The sequence below is a fragment of the Lycorma delicatula genome, chromosome 4 (assembly GCF_047948215.1).
Source record: "Lycorma delicatula isolate Av1 chromosome 4, ASM4794821v1, whole genome shotgun sequence".
In the NCBI taxonomy this organism is placed as follows: domain Eukaryota; kingdom Metazoa; phylum Arthropoda; class Insecta; order Hemiptera; family Fulgoridae; genus Lycorma; species Lycorma delicatula.
In genome coordinates this window covers 147,784,892-147,811,210 of record NC_134458.1, presented here as the reverse complement: position 1 = coordinate 147,811,210, position 26,319 = coordinate 147,784,892, and the positions used below count along the sequence as shown (strand labels likewise).

Below are 26,319 nucleotides of genomic sequence, written 5' to 3'. Positions count from 1 at the left end.
GTTTAAACTCGCTCACCACCGTGACTCATTGCATAAGGGCGTATTAAAAATATAATAATACGAAGTCTGTTGTGAGCTTTAAATTAATTGTAACTCAAGAAAGACTCACCAATCTTCATAAAAGTTTCACATGCACAACGTCAGATACACTACTACAACATATCTAAATTTCAATGTTCTTGATAAAATAGTTTTGGAGATTTTCCAGCCACAAAAAATTATACCTAGGCCTATATTATATATATATATTATATTATATATTATATTATATTATATATATATTATATATATATATATATATATATATATAAGTAAGGAAATTACATTTTAAATGAATGGTATTTTCGTACTCCTCATTTATAAAAACACGTAAAGAAAATTCAATCACCGTGAGACCAAAAGTAAAACAGTAGTTTTCTTAAAAAAAGTTGGAAAAAACAATATAAATTACAAAAATTAAAACATATTATTTAAGTAGATAACCAGTATCGTATAGAAAGTAACTGCAAATAATTCAGTGATACCAAAAATGAACAGAAAATTAAAAAAATACTTTAAAATTCTACTGAATTTTACTAAAAGGATAACAGATTTCAGAAATTTCTGCCAAATATTCATTTAAAGTATTTACCAAGTCTGTGGCTAGTTTAAACTTCTGGACTTAGTATCGAAAATGTACATAATTAACTAGAATGTGATGTATCGTTATATAACAATAAATATTTTATAAAAATTTTATGTCGTCAGAATACTTGGAAAGACAGGGAAAATAATATTATTATCTATTAATTCTGTGGTAGAATGCATCATGAAGAACGTTCTCTAAAAAAAACCCTGAAAAATGTTTTTTTTTAGCTAAAAAGTCTGTATTAAATTTTCGTACAAAAAGATTCTATACATAAAAACTACGTAAAATATATATATATTTTTTATTAATTTTTATATCAGCATAAAAAATAATGGTGAGAAATTTAGTTACAATGAATTGACATTTTAACTTAAATTATTTTGAAGTTCTACAAACAATTCATTGATGTATAACTTTACAAAGTTTTATTAATTTAATCTTTTATTTATATACTGTTTACTTTATTTTTATGAAGTTATTAAAAAGATATATGAAATCACTAAAAATTATATATATAACATTTTATATATATTTTTATTTATTATTTTTAAATTAAACCTAATTAATATATACTGACACAATATTGAATACAATTACGCTTGTCACATTAAATACTAACATTTTTCATATTCAAATATTATTAGTCTATTTGTTTTGTTAAAATCTACTAAGGTATTTTAATTAATTACATTCTATTTAAATGTTTTCTTTAAAATAATATGAAATAATTCATTAATTCCCCACAAAAGCATTTAGCTTGTACTTAGGATTATGGAAATAGACATTTGTAGTGTGTGAAAAATGTCATACCTGACAGGGATTCGAAAAGACCAGGGACGAAAGGCAGAGACGTTACCAAACCGCCATGGAAATCGGGTAAATGATTTCCTTACTTTAAAATAAAATAAATAACTGAATTTATTTTTATTAGTTTTTTATTAGCTGTAATTTTAAGCTATTGTTTCATTTGTTAAAATTCTATATATTATTTAATAATAATAATTAAATATTTGTTTTAATTTAAAAAAATGGCACATGATGCAATTTCTAAACTTGTAAACTCAATTTTATGTTATAATAAATGATGAAATTTCATTGAAGTTTTTTTTAACTAAAAATAAATGGTGTTTTTCTCTTTCATAAATAATTTTATTTTTTCAATAAATATTTAATATTGTAGTCATGGTGTAGGGTGAAGAGGAGTCATTCCTCTGCTTGTTAAATTGGATATTACCTTAGGTACGCATGTGCTCTGTATATTTTTAAACAAAATATTGACCAGACAGTTTTTAGCTGCGCTACGCAAGCAATTTCTAGGTGAAGTAATCAAAAGTTCTTAAAGTCTAAAACGAGTTCTGAACTTCTATTTCACTCTTTCTAATCTCTTTCTCGTTTTTTTTATTCTCTCCCCTTTTTCCCTTCTTTCTTTTTAACTTCATTTCGATACGTCCAAAGTACATTTAATCAACTTAAGTATCATCCATTTCATAGATATTGCTTTAAAAAAAAAAATCAGATAAACATGTTACTTTTATTGGTTGGCCGTTTATATTAAACACACACACACACACACACACACTCTTATATCACATCATGTAATGGTATGTACTATTTTATTTATTTTTTTTTTTTTAATAAAAAAATAATTTTTATTTTACAGATGGACTTAAATCCTAATTATTAACACTTTTATTTATTTATTTACATTTATTCCTACTTTATAAAAATCTGTTTTTTTGGGGTTTTTTTTATGCAGTATTTACATTGTTGTTTTTAATCTACCTAAAATAAAAAGAAATTTTCGACCAATACACACAAGATATTTTTTTAACGAAAAATTATATCGTTTACGTGGAGGATTTGAAGATTTTTTCGACATTATGTTTTCGTCAACATTGCAATAGTAATATTAAATTATTACAACATAACAGTGTTTAAAGTGATGTCATTTTGATATTCAAAATATTTTCGCGGGAAATTTCAAAAAAATGAGTACAAATCCGTAAATTCCAAAGAGCCTTAACTTACGCTCGTTAGTAATAAAATTATTGTTGTTTCTATGCATTTTTTTTTTTATTATTATCAAAAAGCAGGTTTTTTTTTACCGTTTTTTCTTTCAAAATGTTTTTATTTCTTACAGGAAGCGTTATTTTCAAGCCTAAGGATTTTTTACGTTAAAAAATCTGTTTTTTTGTTTTTTTATAAATTGATGAGTTATTTTTAAATTCGGTTGTAAATTCTTTTTTAAGTTTTTATATTTACTTTTTTTAACTTAGAAGTGAAATTATTATATTATTATAAACTGCGATAAAATTTATAATGGTAGAAAGCCTATATAGCAATTAATAGGTATATTATTACTATAATTATGATGAAGGTGATTGAAACCTTTCTCATTTTTTATTTTATGTTTTTAGAAATAATGATATATTAAATAATGTATGTGTATAAATATGATATTTCACGCGTGTTATAATTTGGTACTATATATGAAAAGTACATTGATACCTGTAATGATTTTTGTAACATTATGTATAAAAATAATTTACGGGTCTAATCATTTTTTCAGCTCTTTCAATATTTTCATTTTGCTTGACTGGATTTGTAAAAAAAAGCAATTGTTGATATTCTGTCTTATTATAACAACTGTGTTTATTTTTTCAACACAAAGAAAATTTAAAAAAAGTTATAAACTTCCCTTACGTAATATTACGCTTACCCATATCTCATAAATATGTACCTGACGTATTATTATTATTTTTTGTTTTGGCCAAATTTATTTTTTTTCTACCAAAATATTATGACGGTTTATATTCATGTATTTATTTTATTAGGTACTATCCGCTTAAAATAAATTATTTCGGTGAACTGGTGGTGGAATTGAAGTCTGAATATATTTGATACTGTCTGTATATAATATTCTAATTTTAAAAGTATATGGTTATATGGTTATAGTATATGGTTTTTAGTTTTCGTTAAATTTTCTTAAGTTTAATACTAGATTTTTTAAATTATTTTCATTTTTATTTTAGCGTTTCAACATTATTTTTGTACAATGTTATTTGTTACAGAAGTTTTGATTTTTTAAAAAACTATTTAAAAAAATGGTTAGTACATCTGTAATACAAAAAATATACAAAGGTTTGATTAAATTATGAAAAAGTGATTGACAGATTTTATATTTGGGTGAAGGAAAATTGATCGCTGGATTAATTTATTATAAAATTTCTTTCCATTTATATTTTAAAATTAATTAAACCTAAAAAAAATTCTTTATGTATAGACGAAGATAGATTTTCATTTAAATTTTATTCAGTAAATAAAATATTTAATTTATTTATTGAATTAAGTTTATTTTGTATATGTAATTTATTAATAATTATTTAGTAATGACAATAACAAATAAATTGTTTTCATAATTTTTTTCCTCCAAAATATAATAATAATTAATTTTATTTTGGTCATAATATTATATTAACACCGTTATATTTTATTAAAACTAATTTTAAAAAATTCATTTTAAATTCAATTAAATATCTAAAACTAGTAATTTTGTTACTTATTATATACTGTAAGAAATAATTAGTTATTAGAATCAAAAGAATAATTTACTAAAATTACTATAATAATAATAATATTAAAAAGAAAAAGAGATTGAGGTGGCAGTGGAATGGATTTATCGTAAGCTAAAAGTAATTTAATTTCTGTATAATAGAAAATGTAAGATGCAGTTATATTAGGATTAATAGTTGTAGTAGATTTAGTAATAAATAAAAAAGAAAAATAGAAATAAAATTGGGATAAAATAAGAGTAAATCTAATTTAAGAGGAACTGGTTATTTCATTTTAAGAAGACTGTTATTTATAGTTTGAAAACTACTGTATTTGATTATAGAATTTTAGTACGTGTATAAAATTTTTAATGGAAAGAAGAAACTTAAATTATTGTTTTATGCATGTAATAGATTTACCTTCAAATAATAAAATTTTCCGTAAAAAAATCATCAGGAAATTATAGTGGTTAAATCAACAATAAAGCTGTTTTAAAATTTTAACTATTATTTAGATTCTTGAATTTTTTTATTTTCTATTTCGTGAAAATTTTGAAATTATTTATTTACCGGTTATTCCCTTGTAAAACTTAACGGTAAAAGATAAAATAAATTCAGAAAGTAATTTTTATGATCCTTATTTATAAAAATAAAAAAACGATGGTGTTCTACATTTTCTTCGTATTTGCTTTTTAAGAATGTTAAGAAGATCCAGTTTGACTTTGCCCGCTAGATACTTCAGCTGAGAAGTTAATTGCGAGAATCTAATAAATAAGAAAGTCCCCGAATCAGTCGTCACATCATCATATTAAAGACGTACAAAGGTTTACAAGTCTTACCATCCTGAACGTGGATCTAATATACTTAGATCTCATCCGTAGAACCAAAAACTTGGGAAAAAAGATTAAGGATATGGAAAAGAAGAGGTGGAAGGTTTTGGAGAAAGTACTGCTTGAAGAAATTATACCGTATCTTAAGAGAAATGCTTAAGGTAATGAGCGCCCTCCTGTGAGATGTGACACTAAATAGGTGGAACGTGGATTATCCTACATTAGTAAATGAGTTTACATTAGCTTCTTCTTTTATGGCGCTACAGCCCATGATGAGACTCGACTTTCTCATGATCACGTCCATTCTTCTCTATTAACATCCTGCATCCTCGTATAAATTATTTTTCTGCTTTTTTAAATCATCACTCCTATCTGTCTGAGGATTACGTTTCGGCTCCGTAATAAAAGAATCTCTGCGTGCAGAGTCGTTAGCATTTTTTTTTACGTCGGAGGCGGGGAAATTTCTAACAGATACTATCCATCCGCACAGATAGTAGTGTCCGGCTCTCATCCCTACGGCACACCCCGATCGACCGTAAACATGGTCCTACCATTAACGCTAGATGCGACGATAACCCTCTGACAGAGATATCCTCCTCAGATAGACATCGATCCCCCTTAATTGCTAGTGAATCGAAGATCGACGACCATAACAGACTGTTGAAGGCGTTCCTGACGTCAAAGAAGATGAATGCCGAGATGTTCCTTCTACGACTCGAACCAGCAATTGCACTGTCGACCGTATTCATCTCCCTGTTTACCGAAAATCGTCGAGATGCCTATCTGTAAACCGTGCTGGTGTGGACTTAGGCCACCGTTTCTAACCATATTGTCAGCAGGCCGCACCACCAGCATCTTCTCGAACATCAAATGAAACTGTCTATAGGCAGAAGGCTCATCGACAGGTCGTCCTTTCTTCCTGATCAGCACCAACCGCGACACCTTCCAATCCTCCGAAATGTGTTCCTTGACCAGGGTATAGTTGAACGCATCTAAGATCTTGAAAGGGTTCGCGACTACTACTATCCTTACCACCTCAACTGGAAACCATCAGGCCCAGGGCTTTTCCCGGTTTTCATCCTCCGAGTTTCTTCAAGGAAAACCGAGGGATATCGTCAGCGACAATCTCCTCCTTCCTTCTAGTGTTACCATTTTCTGGGAAGAGCGTACGCAGTTACACAACTTTTCAGCTTACCATCAGTTAGAATCGGCAGCCTTCGCCCGAATTTCTTTGCGACGATCTGGTACCCACGACCCTAGACGACCCCGTCGATCTCCAGCAGTTCCTCTTGGATTTCACGATGGCCAACTTTACCTCCTCCTGGACTCGATGAAACAAACTCTCGCCAGTTCCCTCCGAACCAGGTCCGTCCCACGGTTTAATCTCTGGAACCGCCGTTGTGCTGACCAGCAAGCCTTCTTCAGTTGGGTAAATTTAGCCGAGTACTAGTAGACCCACTTAGCCTGGAGATTGGTCTCCTGATGAAAACTCCTGCGGTTTACTAGAACCGCCTCTACAAGGACATACGGCTTCATCTCATAATTCCCGGAAGCTAATGTAGCCATCTAAGGATGCCGCCGCTGCCCGCCGAGACCGCAGCATCCACGGCGAACAAAATAATGCAGTGATCAGTTAGAGATATCGCATCCGAGTCCTCCTAAAAGTTTATCTTCCCGGTATGGCCGCACTGACGAAAGTCAGATCAATCCATGAGCGACTATCTTTCCTCTCAAACGTAGGAAGAAGGCCCTTTTTCAGACAAGCCAATCTCGCCGCGCTCTTCAGGTCGTACAACACGAAGAGTCGACCAAACTGTCATTGCATAAGGATTTTTCTGTCAGTGATTTTCTTCCCTTAGTCAAAAAATTATGATTTTAGGTTCTAGATTTTCGTTCTCATTCTAATAGTGACAATATTTTATCATAAGGTTTTTTTTGGTATTTTTCGCCTTGTTATTATTGGTATCAGTACTAACAAGTCCATTTTCCCTACTGTACAACCCAAATGAAAAGAGGTTGTGACTTATTGACACATTCCAGGAGGTAAGGAACCTTCAGGCTGTAGTGAGATGCAGTTTACTATTTATCCAAAACAAGGTTATGTGTCGAATACGTTAAATATATGTTGTATCAAATTTTTTTTCAAAAGGTTACTTGAGAATAGGTTGTTAAGAACATGAGAAAGTGTTTGCTTCGCCCGAGTTGCGTGAAATATGAAAATATCGAAATAAAAACACAACATATAAATATTACGACTATAAGTATCCAACATATAAACCTTTCAATCAGACTATTACTTGTGGTTATTTTTAGTAAAAGGTATTACAATTTTTTTAAATATAAAAAAATCTACAATAATAATCATAATAACAATGAAATAAACAAGAAAGGTAATAAACTGCATTATCTTAAAATTCTCAACCAATTTAGGGGATTGTTCCCGTAATATGTGTAAAATTGTAAATTATTATTACAATCATTTCTTACCCACCTGCAAATTTTAGTATTCGTTGCAAATGTCGTGACCATTTCATTCAACTTTATGCACTCGGTAAATACTATCTATTTGCGAATGTTATATGTTTTCATAAAACATATGAGACTATGTTATTGAAAATCGTATTGAATCCAATTCTTCAGAATATTACACGCGCTCGCATACGTACAGATTTTTTTTACCGTATATATTTTAATGTTTCTAACATTTCACAAAAGAAAAAAGATGTGTTTTTTATTATTTCTTTCTTTATTTTTGTTTTGCTGGTATGTAATTTACACGTTGATTTCTTAAAATTATGTACTTATGTGGCTTAGGTTATTGATAATGACATTTATTTTTATTTTCTTTAATATAATATTTTGTTTTTATAACATATTATTTATAACCCATCACATACAACAAAAAAATAATAATAAAATTACATTTTAGTTTTACATGTACTTTTTATGATGTTACGTCTAAAGAAATAAAAATATTGTAATGCCACTTAATAATTCAAAATTCCAGTGAATTTAGATTTACGATATTTTAAATTTAGTAAAGAAAATTTTGAATATTTACATATAAAATCTTTCTTTCTATATATGGTTTATTTCTTATTTTTTTAGTGTTTTTTAAGCTTATAAAGGGAATTTTTTTTTTTTATGAAGTAAACCGATTTTGATGAAATTTGATACTGGGACTCGTGTATTTGTTGGTAAATGTTTGTGGTCAATATCTAAGGGTTGGGGTAAATAGTTTCTTTGGAGTCAATTTTCAGTTTTGTTAGAAATTATATAACCTTCGATCACAGAGGTCGACGTGTTTGGTAAATGAGTAAATAATTTGTTTAAATCATTTATTGCTATTATTTTCTTGTAGAATTATCGTTAGAAATGCTATCCGGGCTGTAATTTTATAAATTATAGGCTTCATATATGTAACTCTTGTGAATGTTATATTTTAAATTGTCTTTTTTATTAAGTACCTATATTTTATTTAAGTTATTGCATAATCAAATAGAGGATTACATTTCATTTTTCAATTTTAATTAATATTTAATTGTAATTATTTCCCTGAATGTTATAAATTATACTAAAATTACCGACACGCTATTGATTAAAAATATATTATTTATGTCATAAATATTAAATGAAATACAGCAATAATTTTAGTGTTTTGAGAAAATTAATGGGTTGTTATGAACAAAAAAACGGTAGAATCGTACTCTCAACCGCTATTAATTACATAAAAATAATTGCATCACTCTCTTTCATCCTCTCTCTTTCTCTCAACCCTCACTGTTTTTTATTCTTTCCATTTTTTCTCTCTCCCTTGTACTATCTTTTTTCCTGTCATTCCCCTTTCTATCTTTTCATTAAATTTCTGATTATATGGGGGTAACTTTTTATGTTTTTTTATCATTTCGAGGAATGAATGATTTAATACATACTAACATGAGATAACATTTTATATTAATTTACGGTAAATTAAAATAATAATAATAAAGTAAGCTATTCAGAATTTGACGATTTTATTAAAAACAAAATATGATTAATTATAATACTAATAAAAATAGTATTTTTTCTGTTAAATAATTATTTGTATTTTTTTTATCCTTTACTGGATAATAATATATTCTTTCAGGGATAAGAAAGAATACATTAATTTTCTTGCTTTACATTATATTATTTTCCCCAATATTACTTTTGGCTGTATGAAGACCTGAGGTACAAAAGACACTAATGTAGTGTTTACTTTTTCTTATTGTAATGACGTTCATTATAAAACCAATAGGTTTACCAGTAAAATATTAAATCAATAAGAAAAATATTTATTAGTATTACTTGTCGTAAACAAATAGTTATATGTTACTCGACACAAATCATTCAAAAAAGTGACATCCCCTTTCTTATAAATAACAAGCATCCTATACCAGTTTCATAAGGGAAAAATATGAAGCAAATCGTATTTTACTATTTTTATGTGTTTTACTAACCCTTTGCAATCTTTATTAAACAAATTATAATGTTGTATATCAGAATGCCAAGCCCATCGAAATGGTATGATAATCTATAGTTTATACCTATAATTTATTCAATAGTATTGTTTATTTAATGAACATTATTATTCTCATAGAAATTACTTTTTTATTAATTTCTCTATTATCTCAGATGCTTACATGCGTTTCGGCTGTAAAAACGACTAAGGTAGATAATATAAAGCAACAAATTAAACGTACTCCTTTCTCTGGAATGTAATAATGTATATATATATATATATATATATATATATATATATATTTATTTATGCTGTAATTTGCCATTAGAAATAGAAGTAGGTTACGTGTATTTAACCTGTAGATAAGGGGGAATAATTATTTTTAAACCAGTTTTTCTAGTTATTATTTTTTTATTGATTTTTATTAAATAATACAATTTTATAGTTTTTGAAACGACATTCATATTTTTTATGTCCTTTTTTATAACCGTTTATTAATATCTAATTTTTTTTATTCACATCATTTCCTTTTTTATTTTATTATTCATTTTATTTTATCATTAAATATTAATCATATTTAAATTAATTCATAAGTTTATTTTTTTATTAATAAAATATTTTAACGTATTTTATTTTTTATTTTTTTTATTACAATTTTAAGTTCGAGATATTCAATTTATTGATATAAAAAAAGTATTATTAAGATTATTATTATAATGTAGAATAATAAAAATGCTTGGAGGATACATAAATACTGTTTTATTATATTTTTATGTTATAATAATAATAATAAACACTATATATTTATATACACATTTAATATTTTTTAAAACCTTATGATATTCTTTTAAAGATGAATTATATATATTAATGCTATGTAATTTGTTGCTGTTTTGGGTGTAGCAGTCAGTCTGTTAAATTGGAAAACAATTAATCCAAAAATTTGGCAAGAAAAAGTTAGTAATTATTATTATCAAGCAATTATTAGGACATATTTTTAGTTTTTTTTTCTGCTTAAATGAATATTAAACACGAGTTATGTTAAAAATTAATCAAAACAGTTAGTTTTTTTATTTACATATATAATGAAATTAAAGTGAGTAGGTTAACAGAAAAATAACTAGAAAATTAAGTAATATCATCCTCGATTTTCTATCATAATTATAAAGCAGGTTTCTTAAGCTTCAATTTTATCAGGAAGTATAATTTTGTGTAATGTGTTGTTTCATTTTTTTTATATATATATATATATATATATACACACACACACAGATGTACTTAGAAAGAAAGTATATCTTAAGTTGTTAATAATTATTAAATCGTTAATTGTAGTAAGTTTTATATATATATATATTTTTAAATTTATTATATTAAAACACATTGTTGTCGATCAGTATTATGCATTGGAATTTAAAATTAGAATCGACAGATGTTATAGACAGCATACGTTCAATGTTCAATGTTAAAGAAATCTTTAGCTTTAGTTATGAGAAATTTCCATGGATGACTGCGTAAGCATGATATTGGATCCAAGGAGGAGGGAATCCATATTAAACATGTTTGTGCATGATTGATTATTTTCTGGCAGTAGTACGTTTATAAAATTCATTTTATATTCTGTATTTGGTGTGAATGTGTACTCTTACTTTTATAACTGTTTACTTGTATGTACATTAAAGAAATTACCTTTTTAAAACAAATTGTAATACACATTTCCTTATTATTTAAAGATATCTTACATATATATATATATATATTTTTTTAATTTAACCGCATATATTATCTTCTCTTATACATATTGTATTTACTATAAGATTACTGTTTATTTTTTCATTATACATGTTTTGGTATTTAAATATTAATGGAACTTTTACCTTAACAACATACGTTTCTAAATTTCATTAATAGAATTGTTTTATAATGTATATATATATATATATATATATATATATATATATATATATATACATACATACATCATAAAGCTTCTTCTAACATTTCATATCGAACATAGGTACAACTTTATGGGCTCAGACAGCCAGATTCACAAGCGTAAAGCGTCGAAAAATTGTGGGAAAATGCAAAAAGGGTGAAATAATCAGCAATTGGTATATTGAGACAAAATTTAGAATTTTTTACTTACCGGAATTCAAATGACGGCATTATATTATGGGGCAATCGTTTCATCGAGGTCGTGCGTACTATTAGAAATTTCTTGACTCGGTCAGTCAACCAGTAACGTATACATATATATATATATATACTGTTTTATATATATATATATATATAATAAATGATAATTTCTCTGTTAGTTGTTAAAATAATAACACAAAATATTCAGATCCAAATAAGTCACTACGCAAATAATTGAAATAAATATGAATAATGAATACGCAGTATTCATTATGGTTATTCATATGGTTGTAAAAACAACCATTTTACCATATTAGTTGCACTTGATAAAGCCTTGCATTGAAGGCGAAATGTTGTATTACTGTTTTGTATTTTGTTTTAAGTAATAATATCATCATATTGTAAAATGGTTGTTTTACCTGAAGAATTATATGGAATATTTGCGATCTAGCTATTTTATCTGTATATTTATATTTAATTTCTATTTTTTGCTTAGTCACATATATATATATATATATATATATATATATATATATATATATATATATATATATATATAGAGAGAGAGAGAGAGAGAGAGAGAGAGAGAGAGATAGGAGCTATAGTTTAAGTTTTATATTTTTAGTGTTTCATTGTTGAGAAGTTATTTAAGAGGAGGTGTGTAGACAGACCACTTTTGAAAATAGCTGTTAAAAAATATTTATGGTCATTCATTTTGTTTGGGTTGTTTTAGCCCTAATTTTTTTTATGTTGAATCTGTTGTTCTTCAATTCCCTTCAAATCGATGTATCACAATCGTATCCTTTCTATTTAAAATTTGACTTTGTTCCCTCACGTGTGCTGGAGGTCTCATACCGGATTATAGATTGTTTAAAGATTTAAAGGACCATTTGTTAAATTTAATTTTTGTATGTTTAACTGCTGAAAAGTTATTTTAAGCCATACTTGTTACCTTCATATACATATATATAAATATATATATTATATGGGGTATATATATGCCTATGTATATATGTACGCCCACTCGTATATATCGGATAATGTGTTAGTTATAAATAATTACTTTATTTTATTTTAATGAACATAGAAATTGTATATTTTAATGTTCACGCATGGTCGTTTACGCACTAACATATATATATATATATATATATATATATATATATATATATATCATTGTTTATTTTGTAGTAAAAAAATAGCAATTAGTTTTTTATGTTTTTTTTTTTTTTTTAATGTTAATTGTTAACTTAAATGGTATTGTTCATAATAATGATTACAAAAATAATCTGTAATGTTAGTCTACATATTATTCTTAATGTAGGGGAAGGGAAATCAAGGTAAATTAAAGCAATTGTTCTGTAAAAAACTTTTATCGTCAGTAATAATAGATAAATTAAAATAAAAGTGTATGTTAGTCTATTGCCATATATACAGTATATATGTTTTTTTGTTTTTATTTTGTTTTTTTTTTTTTTTTTTTACAAGGACAAGTTGAGAAATAATTATTTGAATCAATTTCTGTAATGTATATAATATTACTTCCTTTATAATTATAATCTACATTGTTATATAACGTTTTTTTAATATCTTGATAATTATTTCAGGTTACGTTTTTATAAATTATTATTGTAATAATAATAATATATATTGTATATTAATCTTTATTGTATGTTATATTTCAATAGTCTGGAAAGAACGTTCTGGAATCTTTTAGTATAAAATGTAATATAAAAATTAGATGAGTATTTTGATTTTTAAACAGTCGTCATCAGTAGATACAGGGAAATCATTAAAAATAAATGTAACTAAAAAAATAAAAATTATTAAAAATAAATATTAATAAATATTAAAGGTTACATAGAAAACACATCGTAAAGAGTATTTTTACCTTTTTTTATACTAGTAAATAAATAAAAAAGAGCAATGTTAACTATAAAAAAACGAAATATTTTCGAAATTGTTTCTTTAACTCAAGAAATATATCTAACTTTGAATTTCTATTCTTTATTAACGTTTTTTACTGTTTCCTTCTAGATTTTCAATCGATGACCATTTAAACTAATTCATCCTTTGCAATGTTACTATTAATTATTTTTTTTCAACATCCATTAGAGATGTAATTTATAGTATATGCAAAAAAAATTCTATTACACTTTTACATTAAAAAAATGTTATTTCGTTTTAATAGTCCGTATTCGTGGGATTTTTTCACTGATTATTATCGTTTAATTCAATATCCTTTGAAATTCCACTACTTAATATAAACAATATACGTATACTCGTATAATGGGAATTGTTTCTCTAGAGAAAGTAATTGCGTAAATAATGCACATCAGTTTACGTAATGATTTCTCTCAGCATATTGATGTTTATTTATACATACAGTTTTTTTAATAAATAGAATTAAATTTTAACTTGCTGAGCTGAATATTATCTGAATTTTGGTGAGCTTATCATGCCTATATATTTTTCAAATTAAATCTTTATGAAATTAAGAAATTTTCTTTAATATATTAAATTTATTCATCATACACATACTTGCATGGGCGCTCATATAAGGAACAATGAAAAACTTTTATTAAAATAAATTGGAAAATAAGATTAAAGTTCAAAAACGGTTTACATTTAAATTAAAATCTAAAGCTAAATGCCAGTTGCGATTGTTTAACAATCATCATCAGTGTACACCATTAAAAAATATAGGTAATAAAATAAATAATGGTTATTCACAATTGACAACGTTGACAAATATTATTAATCAGTTTTAGATATAAAATATCTTTATTTTCTTTAAAAAGCTGTTTTGAAATTTTGTTTTATAGATAATGCTTTTACTTCCTTGTACGAAGTAAAGGAGGTATTATGATCGAGAAAAATTTAGGTTTTCAGATTTCAACGGAAATATCCATTTTGACCATACCTGAATCCATTTTGACTAGTTTCGGCGTGACGTCTCTACGTACGTATGTATGTATCTCGCATAACTCAAAAGCGATTAGCCGTAGGATTTTGAAATTTTGGATTTAGGACTGTTGTAAAATCTAGTTGTGCACTTCCCCTTTTGATTGCAATCGACTTGACCAAAAATTTCCAAGAAAGCCCAAAATCCAAACTTTTGGATTTTGGACTTTTTCTTAACTGCAGTAATAAGCCCTCGTTGAGAGTTTTTCGACGATATATCATAAGTGGTACTTATTTTCATCGGTTCCAGAGTTATAGCCAAATAAAATTTTAATTAATGAAATATTTGGATCTTACAAGGGAAAGGCACATTGGTTCAAATCCGACATAAAAATATGAACAACAAATCAGAAGTTATTAATGAAATAATATTTTATGTACTTTTAAAAATGTGTGTATGTAAAATTTAATAGGCGTACAAGGAAGTCATTTGGTGTCCACATCAGATTTGGTGAAATATCTGATTATTAATATTAATTGAAAATTATAATTTAGAATCGTATTATTTTTATTTATGCATTTGTTTCAGCCTATTTGAAACAAATATCGCTATAAAATTTAGTAACCTTCTCCTGTTTCCTTTTTGTTTTCATTTTGTTGTCGGTTACATCATAATAATTTAAACCATAGTATTAGATAAATATAAAACATTTATTTAAATAGTAATAAAGGGACTTTTACTCTCTCCTAATATTTCAGGTAAGATTATTGAATTAATAATTTATAAATATTTGATGTTAATAAAAACTATTACTTTAGCAATTGTGTAACTGTCCACTTTTATTAAAGAATTGGATCTTATCTCACTTTCAAATGAAATAAGTTTAAATGAAGTGCAACAAAATATGTGTATATGTAATTTAATAGGCGTACAAGGAAGTCGTGTGGTGTCCACATCAGATTTTTTTTAATATTAAATAAACACACTCGCATATATATATGCGAGTGTGTTTATATATATATATATATATATATATATATATATCTCTTTATTGCTCGAATAGTAATAAAGAGAACCTGCCTGTGTGCTTTTCACTCAAGCAAAGTTTTTTTTTATTAGTATCGACCAGTTTTGTACAGTTTAGTTGAAAGGACGTATATTTCAGTTCTACTGTAATTTATTCATAAATTTTCTAAAATCGTTCGTTTTCTAATGCATATAAAATAAAAACATACATTTTTTCGTTTATTAGAAAATATACTATTATTATTTTTTTGTTTCTTTTGAAAATGTTATTTCGCTGCATTGGTTTCATGATTTCAATTCATAGAAAAAATTAATTTTGAAATGTTATTTCATGAATTTATACACTGTAAAAATTATAAAAATATTATTTTATATATATATATATATATATATAAACATTAATATATATATTAATATGTATTCGTTTTAAACGATCTGAAAAGGAATTGAATAAATAATTTATGTAGTCAAAGGACTGCAGTGAACAGACCATTAAACTGTTTAGATGTTACTAAATTAGTTTTTGCTCAGTTAAATGTTCCACATGAGTTAATCTCTGATTAAGCTTTATATAATAATGAGGTTCCATAGAGGAGTATTATAAACGAATAATGATTATTCGTTCAGAATTGGTCCGTTTCCAAGCAGAAAAAAGAATAATAAAATTGTAAAAAAAAGGACAGAAGTAAAGACTATTTAGTTCTAGATTACACACACATACACACACACACACACACACATACATGTGTGTATATATATTTTTTTATCGCTCTGTTAAATACTACCATTTTTTTAACTGTATTTTTTCTCTTATCGGTTTATTACAGTTTTATGAATCAGAATTATTTTAAAGATAAATGAACTAAATATATTTTTATTCTTTTTAAAAAAAAATGTAAAAAAAATACAATGAATTAAGTTAGTATACTGTTATATTTGACTTTTTTCATCTTTTAACGGAAACATTTTTAAAATATCAATTATATTATACTAACATCTCCGTCGCGGCTTCGCCCGCGTTATACGGTTTCTTGCCTTTCCTATCGCGGTCAAGGGGAAGTTTAGCAGATCCCTTCTAGTCAGGGGGCTCTACCCCATTGACCTCCTGTGTTCATTAAACCCGTGCTAGTGGCAAAATAATGATAAATAAAAATTAAAACCCGTTCAATTTATAAAAAAATATTAGTGTATTGTAATTTCTTCATAGTAGCAGTTTGGTCAGTACAGGACACGAAAATTTGACTGATCTGAAGAATGCGGGTTTCAGAATAATCGGCCCCTTCGATTTTAAAAAAATATTAGTTACAACTGGTTACCCGTACGAAGTACAGGTAAAAAATTTTTTTCCGGTTTTTAGCGTTACCCGACAAACACCATTAGGAGGTAACCGTTCTTCATTTTCTCATTTTTTTAATTCGTTTTATTTATTTATTTATGTTTTTTAGACAAGTAACTGGAATCAGGTGCAGCTAGTCGCTTCACTCATACAGTAAGTGTCAGTGGCCGTGTTGGTTGAGCCGCCGCGCCGTACACCGTCACACCCCTTGAAAAGTCGTAATTCGAAAAACCCGAAAATGAATTTTAGATGTTTATCTGAAGAGTCTTTTTGAAGATCAAATCTAGTGAATATCTCGTTTACTATAGTTGGAAACGAGGAAAATTTTTAATTATTCTTCAACATTTGTTGAACGTTTTTAAAAAACGATTTTTTTCAAACGACATTTTATTAAGTTAAGAATGAATTAATCATTCTTCATTCCTTTTAAGGTCGAATTTCGAAAAATCTAGAAATTAATTTTTAGATATTCACATGAAGATTACACACACTAAACATCAAGTTGATTCTTACCGAGAAATTATTAAAAAAAAAAAAAAAAAAAAAAAAAAAAAAAAAAAATAGTAAATTTCATTGTTACTTCATTTTAACTCTTTAAATTCGGAATTTCAAAAAATCCTTTCTTATTGCGCACTTACGTCGTAAGAAAAACGTGTACACAAATTTTCATCAATTTATCTTTAGTAGTTTTTGCTGGGCACTCACGACATTTTATATATATATATAATTTCCAAATGCATAAATTATATTTAATGGTTAAGTAATGTGTATAATACATCTATTGTAATAATCTTGCCACTACCCTGACCCAGCTTCATTAATAATAATTATCATTATCATTATCATTTCTGATAATATTTTAATTGAAAAAATTCGTTACCAGTTTATAATTATAGTTTACATTAATAATGATGACAATTGGTTTTTGAGTTAATATATGTTTGAAAACCACATAGTGGAACAAAACAATTAAAAATATTTTTTAAATTTGTAATTTACATTTATATAAAATAGTTCTTATTTATCAAGCGTTATTTAAATAATATTAGCGTGGAAAATAAATTAAATTAGTTTTCTTGTTTTATTGTGTGTGGTATTTTTAAATATCACATTTAAATATATGCAAAATCAAAATTAGTATTTTACTTCTTTGTACGAAGTAAAGAAAGTATTGTGATCGTGAAAAATTTTGGTTTAGATATTTTTCAAACATTTTTTTGAAAGTTTATACTTCGTATATAAAGAAATGTCTACGTATCAAGAAATTTATAATTCACATAGCTATCAAGAAATGTCTACAATTTTTTTCAAATTTATAGACCCCAGACCTAAATTGCTGAAGAGATTTTAAAAATCTTCTTTTTCTTATTTTAGCCTTTATTGAAAGGGGTGTTAGATTTAGAGAAAACTTTACTTTATATATGAATATTTTTAGAAAAGGTTTCTTAGAATTTATTCCCTAACTCATTTTTTTTTTGTCTCTAGCGCTTTTAATTTGTATTATTAATAGCCGGGAAAATCATGTAATACTTTGCCAGCTTTTTTTAATGCAGAAATGTTTGAAAATTTTGACATTTTTATTATGATTTTTAAAAAAATACGGTTATTTAAACATTAGTATGATGTTGTTGACGCACCTATATACCGTTATAGTTATTCAGTACCTAATTATGAATTTTTTTTTATTAATATGGCTGATAGTTAAGTTTACTTTTTACTAATTAAACAGATTTCAACGTACATTAGGAAAAAAAATTAATCTTATTAAACCTTTCATAAAAATAAGTATTCTAAATTAAATAAATCACGTATTTTGAAATTTATTAAATTAAAGAATTTAATTAATTAAATAATAATTTTCCATTTTTTTTATTAAACATAAAAAATAATTTTAGGATATATATGCAAAAATAGATATAATATTGGCAGGAACTTTGTTCCCGACGAGGTAGTTATATGACTATGGCACCCCTCGGAGCCGAGTTTATGTTTAGTTATGGATCCGACCCCGGTGGGCGGGGAAAAGAAAGGAGGAAAAAACACAACAATTTTTATTTTAATAAAAACTTTTTAAATTTTAACAAAATTAAGCTTATGTTACAAAAGTAATAGTAATGTTTGCAAAATAAACATTTCCGGTTAATTTTATACTCAAAAGATAATTTTGAATTAATTATATAATTTTATTTATTATTTTTAGCATAAAAATGAATACATTACTAATATTTTGTAAAATATTACATTAAATTACTTTACATTTTATGAATTAACACTTTCTTGCATTTCTAGGGTAATAATTTAGTTAAATTCATATATTTTATTATAATTGTTTAAATATTCAACTAGCCCACCGGGCTAGTCTAGTGGTTAACTCATCATCACAGATCACTGTTTAACAGCTGATTTTCGAACTCGAAGGATCTCAGTTTCAAATCCTAGTAGAAAAGTTAATTGCTTTTATACGGATTTGAATACTAAACAATGGATACCGGTGTACTATGGTGGTTGGGGTTTAATTAACCACACGTCTCAGAAATGCTCGTCCTGAGTTTGTACAAAACTACACCTCATTTACATGTCATACATATCATCCTCATCTCACATTGGTCATTGGGGGGGGGGGGGGGGGGGTCTTGTTGTTTACTAGTTGAACAGGTTGCAACGTACAATTAGGAAAAACGTTTATATGTATTCAATTTACTCCTTTTTATAAAGTTTCGATAAAACTTAGTTTACAAAAAAGTTAAAATAAAATATAAAATAATAATAATCTTAATCTGTTTTTATTTTATTTTAAGTTTTTATTTTTATCCCTTATGTTTACGTCGCAATCTTTTGAACTAGTGAACAATAAGCAAACCCCCCCCCCCCCCACCTCGTGGCTCAATGAGATGAAGATGATGTGTAGATTTGTAAATAAGGTGTAGTCTTGTACAGACTCATGCCGACTATTCCTGAATTGTATGGTTAATTCAGCTCCAACCACCAAAGTACACTGATATCCATTGTCTAGTGTTCAAATCCGTATAAAACATTTACTAGGATTCGAACCTCAGAACCTTCGATTCGAAATTCAGCAGTTAAATTAAAAAATTAATTTTAACTTGAACATTAAGATTAAAAATTAATTTATGAAATAATTTTTTCAAAGATTATTTATCTTTAAATTTACCACTACATTTATTAGTTTTAAATATTGGGTATTATGTATGCAGATTAAATTATTTTTAAATTATAGGACAAAATATCTAATCTATTTTTCTTTTGTTTTCAGAGGAGTGAAAATTTAGATCTCTCCCTTTCTGTCCCTCACGGCCTCCATAATGGATATAACATGGCTGATCAGGTAATAATTGTTTGTTTCTTCTATATATATTTTTATTTATGTATATGTATTAAAATTTTATTTAATGATAAATAACCTACTTTAATTGTTATTTTCAGTTTTGTAAGTTTTGTATGAATTCATGAGTGCTTTCTTAGTGAATGTTATTTTAGCAGATGGATCTTATACTTTTTTAAATATTAAAAAAATAATTAAGAAGCATCTGCCTTCTTTCAACCTTTAATAAAAGATTTAATGAGAGTAGAAATGAAAAATATAAACGAACGACTGTTTGTTGATATGAAAGTCTGTGTACGTGCATGCAAAGTTGTTTATAAGAATATAGTCTATCGTGACTTATTTGTCTCTAATAGAAATGTACATTTCGTTATGTTTAACAATAGTAGAATGACGTATACAACCCATCGGGTTAGTCGAGTGGTGAATGCGTCTTCGCAAATCAACTAATTTCAAAGTCGAGAGTTCCAACGTTCAAATCCTAGTAAAGGCAGTTACTTTTATACGGATTTGAATACTAGATCGTGAATACCGGTGTTCTTTGGTGGTGGTTGGGTTTCAATTAACCACACATTTTAGGAATGGTCGATCTGAGACTGTGCAAGACTACACTCATACATATCATCCTCATTCATCCTCTAAAGTAATACCCGAAAGGTAATTCCCGAAGGATAAACAGGAAAAAAGAAAGAAAAATAAAGAACGATGTATACAAAAATATAACCTCTTCCTTCAAATATAGTGTAAAGATGACAGCAGTAGTTTTCATCAATAAAAAATAAACATTTGCGTTAATAAAGATATAATATTATTTATCGCTAACTAAATAAAGGTATATTATTAGCAGAATAATTTTTAAAAACTATTAAGGACAGTTAATTTTTATTTTCCCGGCAAATATAGCTATATTAAAGTAGAAAGTATGGTGTTCATGTCAAAAATGGGGTACTGGGTTGTTTGTAAATCTTTACCTTTTAGAGTCCAACTAGTTGGGCTAGTGATCAATTTTTAGGTATATATTTATTTCAAAATTCCTAGACAGCATTAGACAGGCGCATTCAATATAATTTATTAGGATAGTAATCAGTTCCTTTCTCCCTTATAAAAAAGTTACACTACTAGAAATCATTTATTATTAACTCGTTCATTACCCGGATAAAATATAAATTCTACAAAATCAATCTATCTCCTTTGTACGTTGCCAATTACATGATTCGAAAAATAAAATTTTATATATATAAATGAATATGTCCTGACTGATTCATCAAAGCCCAACAAAAACTATTGAAGATAATTGATGAAAATTTGTTTACATGTATAAGTGCACACTAAGAAAGAATTTTTTTGAAATTCCGAGTTCAAAGGGTTAAAATGTTTTTTTAATTTTTTTTTGAAAACTGGCTATTTTTTTTTTTTTTTTTAATTTCTCTGTAAGAAACGAAGAGATCAACTTGATTTTTGGTATGTGTAATTTTCATGTTAATATCTGAAAACCAGTTTCTAAATTTTTCGAAATTCAACCTTGAAAGGGTGAAGAAAGGTAATTTAAACAGTGCTTGCAAATTTTCCCCATTTCTAATTATACAAAACGAGATATTCACTAGATTGGGGCTTGTAGATACTCATCAGATAAATATCTAAAAACTATTTTCGGGTTTTTTTTTAATTTCAATATTTTAAGGGATGCGACGCTATGCGGCGCGGCAGTTCAGTCAACTCGGCCATTGTTACTGTATTCACAACGCGATTGGCTTTACCTGTCTTGATTACTTGACTAAAAACGTAAAATAATAATAATTAAAATTTCTTTTTTAAAAAATGAGAAACAAAGTAAGGTCGTTTCCTAGTGCTGTTTGTCGGGTAACGATAATAATCGGGTAAAATACATTTTTACCCGTACGAAGTTCGGGTAACCAATTATAACTAACATTTTTAAGATGGAGGCCGACTATTTTGAAATCCATATTCTTAGATCACTCAAAGTTAAGGTCCTTTTATTCTGTTTAGCCTCCGGGAATCACCGTCAGGTATTACTTTAGAGGATGAATAAGGATGATATGTATGAGTGTAAATGAAGTGTACTCTTGTACAGTTTCAGTTCGACCATTCCAAAGATGTGTGGTTAATTGAAACCCAACCACGAAAAAAAACCGGTATCCAGGATGTAGTATTCAAAAATCCTTATAAAACTAAATAGTTTTATACGGATTTTAAGGATTTTTATAAAACTAAATAGTTTTATAAGGATTTTTGAATACTAGTAAAGGCATTTCTTTACTAGGATTTAAACGATGGAACTCTCAACTTCGAAATCAGCTGATTTGCGAAGATGCGTTTACCACTATACCAACCCGGTGGGTTAATAGTTAAGGTCTGTACTGACCAAACTATTGCCGTGAAGAAATTATAATACACTGATAGTTTTTATAAACTGAGCAGTTTTATTACTATTCTCACAAGCATGAGTTTAATAAAGACAGAGGAGTCCAGGGGGCAGTGTCCCCTGGTTAGACGGGAAGGGTGAGTGAAGGGAACCCTGACTGGTTAAACATCCCCTGACCACGAAGGGAAACGCAAGTAACCATATAGGGTAGCCGAAGCCGCGACGAGTCTGCTACTATATAATATATATATATAAATTTAATATAGTCAAACAAATAAATTACTTCTGCTAATGTAACTTAATAAATAAATAATGAGTTTGTTTTTTAATATTGTTTTTACTTTTAAAAGATAATAAATATTAATTTATTTTTTACATTTTAATTAAGAGTTTAGATAATAATTTTTAATACAAATATGAAGTTTTTAATAAGTTATGTTGTGCTTTATTAAAAAGTTTTTTTATCTCGTTTTTCCCCTTATCCGAAGATTATTTTGTCACATTTAATATTTAGCATCTTGTTTTATTAAAGGGAACTTTTTAGCCCTGGTTCAAAATGAATAGAATAAAAAGAGAAAGTATGATAAAAAGAATAGAGAGTGGAAAAGAATGAGAGATAGAAACGAAAAGAGAGAAAGAGAGAGTGATATTATAAAACGGAGATAGAAAGAAATGTAATTGAAAATTGCTTTTCCCTTGAATTCCGGAAAAAAGGGATGGGAGAAGGTTCGTCGTTTTAAATTTTACGGGGTTGTTTATTACTTTTTTTTATTATCATATTTTTTTGTGAAACCTTCATATTACTCATAAAAAATAATTTAAATAGTTTCGTTGTGCGTGCGCGTGTGTGTGCGAGTGTGTGTGTGCGAGATAAAGAGAGAGATAGTATATATGTATTTTCGTTATGAAAGAAAAATATATAGATTATATTTTTGTTTATATTTTAATTTATATTTTTATTTTATTATAGAGTTTTTCGTTCATTTTAACATTTTTTTCTATTTCGTACTCTCATACGCAAACTTCAGTATAATATGTTTTATTATAATTTTTGTTATTATTTATCAATTTATCCCACAAAGTGTTTTTTTTTTTCAATTTATTTTTTCATTTACTTTCATTAAATTAATATTACATATATTTTATATTTAAAAAAATGAAATATCTCGAGAAGATATTTTACTCATACATTTGTTTTTTTCTAGTAATAATAGATAACTTGTATATGACGTATTTTATTCTAATATGTAATTGGCCGAATGGAGGAAAACATTAAAAATAAATTTTGTACAATTGGACCTTTTTTAGAGTTTTTTTATAACACGTCATTTCCTCTTAGAATCTAAAAATAAATAAATTTAGTATACAAGTTGATTTTTTTTACTGTAAAATGTAACGATTAGATTTTTTAATAAAATTTCTTTTTCCATTCGATTATCGTGATCTGTTTGACTGTTACAATAAATTAAAAAAATTTCTAAGTAAATAATTTCACTGCATGAAAAAATTAAGATTTTTGATGATCATATTAAAAAAATAAATATATATGTATATATAAGCATTCATTACTCTAATCTTCCATTTATTTATGACAATATCTTCTTTTCCATTTAATCTTAGTCTACGAATGAAAAAATCGTAGGAACCAAAAGATATTTAAATTTTTTTTATAATTAAAAATTTATTTGTGCAATGTGTGCTTCCGAGAGAAAAAGGAATTGGAAGTCATCTCATCTGACGTTGTCACTATAAACTGGGCGTTTTTATTTCAATTTATTATTGCTGGGTCAAAATTGGACTGAAATTTTTAACTTATACAGTATATATACATATATACATACACACTACCATCCCCGTTGCGGCTTCGCCCGCTTTATATGGTTACTTGCGTTTCCCATCGTGTCAATTTTTTTTTTTAATTTATGTATTTTAGTCAACCGGAGGCAGGTGTAGCCAGTCAACCCACCGGGTTGGTCTAGTGGTGAACGCGTCTTCCCAAATCAGCTGATTTGGAAATCAGCCGAGAGTTCCAGCGTTCAAGTCCTAGTAAAGCCAGTTATTTTTACACGGATTTGAATACTAGATCGTGGATACCGGTGTTATTTGGTGGTTGGGTTTCAATTAACCACACATCTCAGGAATAGTCGAACTGAGAATGTACAAGACTACAGTTCATTTACACTCATACATATCATCCTCTGAAGTATTATCTAAACGGTAGTTACCGGAGGCTAAACAGGAAAAGAGAGAGAGAGAGGTGTAGCCAGTCACCTCGCACATACACTAACAGTGGCTGTGTTGATTGAACCGCCACGCTTTACACGGGTCCCATCCCTTAAAAAATTGAAAATCAAATGGTTTTTAAGTGTTTATCTGAAGAGTATTTACAAGACCCGATCTAATGAATATCACGTTTGGTATAGTCGGAAATGGGTAAAATTTGCAAACATTATTTTAATTTTTTTTTTACCTTTCTTTACTCCTTTCAAGGTCGAATTTCGAAAAATTCTAGTAATTAGTTTTTTTGATATTTTCACCAAAATTACACACACCAAACATTAATTTGATATTTTCATTTGCTACAGAAAAATAAAAAATAAAAATAGTAAATTTCATCGCTACTCAATTTTAGACCTTTAAATTCGGAATTTCAAAGAATCCTTTCTTAAATTGTGCACTTACCACGTAAGAAGAACGTGTATATAAAATTTTCATCAATTTATTTTCAGTAGTTTTTGCTGGGCACTGATTATGAATGACTCACGGCATGTTATTTTATATATATATATATATATATATATATAATAAAATAACTAACTTAACTGATTATAATAAACTATAACTGTATAATTTCAAAATACTGCTGTGTTATACATACTTTATATCATTATAAAAATAACGGAAAATTATATCATTTCAATTTAATTAAAAATTTAATTTGTCTACAAATTTGTTCATTTTTACCTTTTATCCGGAAGATCTAGGCTGGAATCCCGGTCAAGCTTTTCTTCCGAGTAGGTAGCTGTAAGTGGGCGAAATCCTAGAAATACCGGATTGTGTAATAAGCAAGCTATAATACCTCAGAACAGGCTGTACCGATTGAAATTGTTATCAGACCATTCGTTCGTTATTGGCAATTCTCAACCTATAAGGTACCCGGGTATGAAGATGTACAAAAATACCCTTGTATTTTTGTTTGATACTAAAAATTTTGTTTTTAGTATCATCCCCTCCCTGTGGGAGGAATAGAGTGGGATGATGAATAGTATTCATACAGTAACTTTAAAAATTAAATAAAAAACACATCTATTTATTCTTGCTATATTTTAGTATTTCTTAACGTAAACTGACATAAATTAGTTTTAGTATTACAAGTGAAATGATATTCTAATGATTACATTCATTATTGGAACGTTATTGATAGGACATTATTTTACTCGTAATAATTCCTACTAAGCCTTTAGTGCTTAGTTTATTGGAGAATGGAGAGAGATTATTTTGTGATGGAGGTATTTCGTACATTTCCCCTTGTTATTTATTTATTTAACAAGCAAAAATAATGATCGGCTAACTTATATCGACATCTTGTACTCGACCGGTCTATCATTTAAAAGTGCCGTTAATTGAACCCTAATGGAAAAATTATGTTATTAATATGATTATTCAGATCCGATTAAAATTAAACGTACCTTTAATTAGATTTA

The 26,319-nt window shown here is 27.1% G+C and overlaps 1 protein-coding gene across 4 annotated transcripts in view; it reads left to right on the top strand.

Annotated features, from left to right (window-relative positions):
- LOC142323945 (uncharacterized) overlaps window positions 1-26,319 on the top strand; it is a 284,249-nt gene that overhangs the window by 183,202 nt on the left and 74,728 nt on the right. For all 4 annotated transcript variants that reach the window (XR_012756182.1, XR_012756183.1, XM_075364345.1 and 1 more), the window contains one exon: window positions 20,164-20,235. Coding sequence is in view for 2 of the 4 variants with exons in the window: in XM_075364345.1 (XP_075220460.1) it covers window positions 20,164-20,235 (72 nt within the window). In the remaining 2 variants the exon portion in view is untranslated. The remainder of the gene's footprint in view (window positions 1-20,163; window positions 20,236-26,319) is intronic.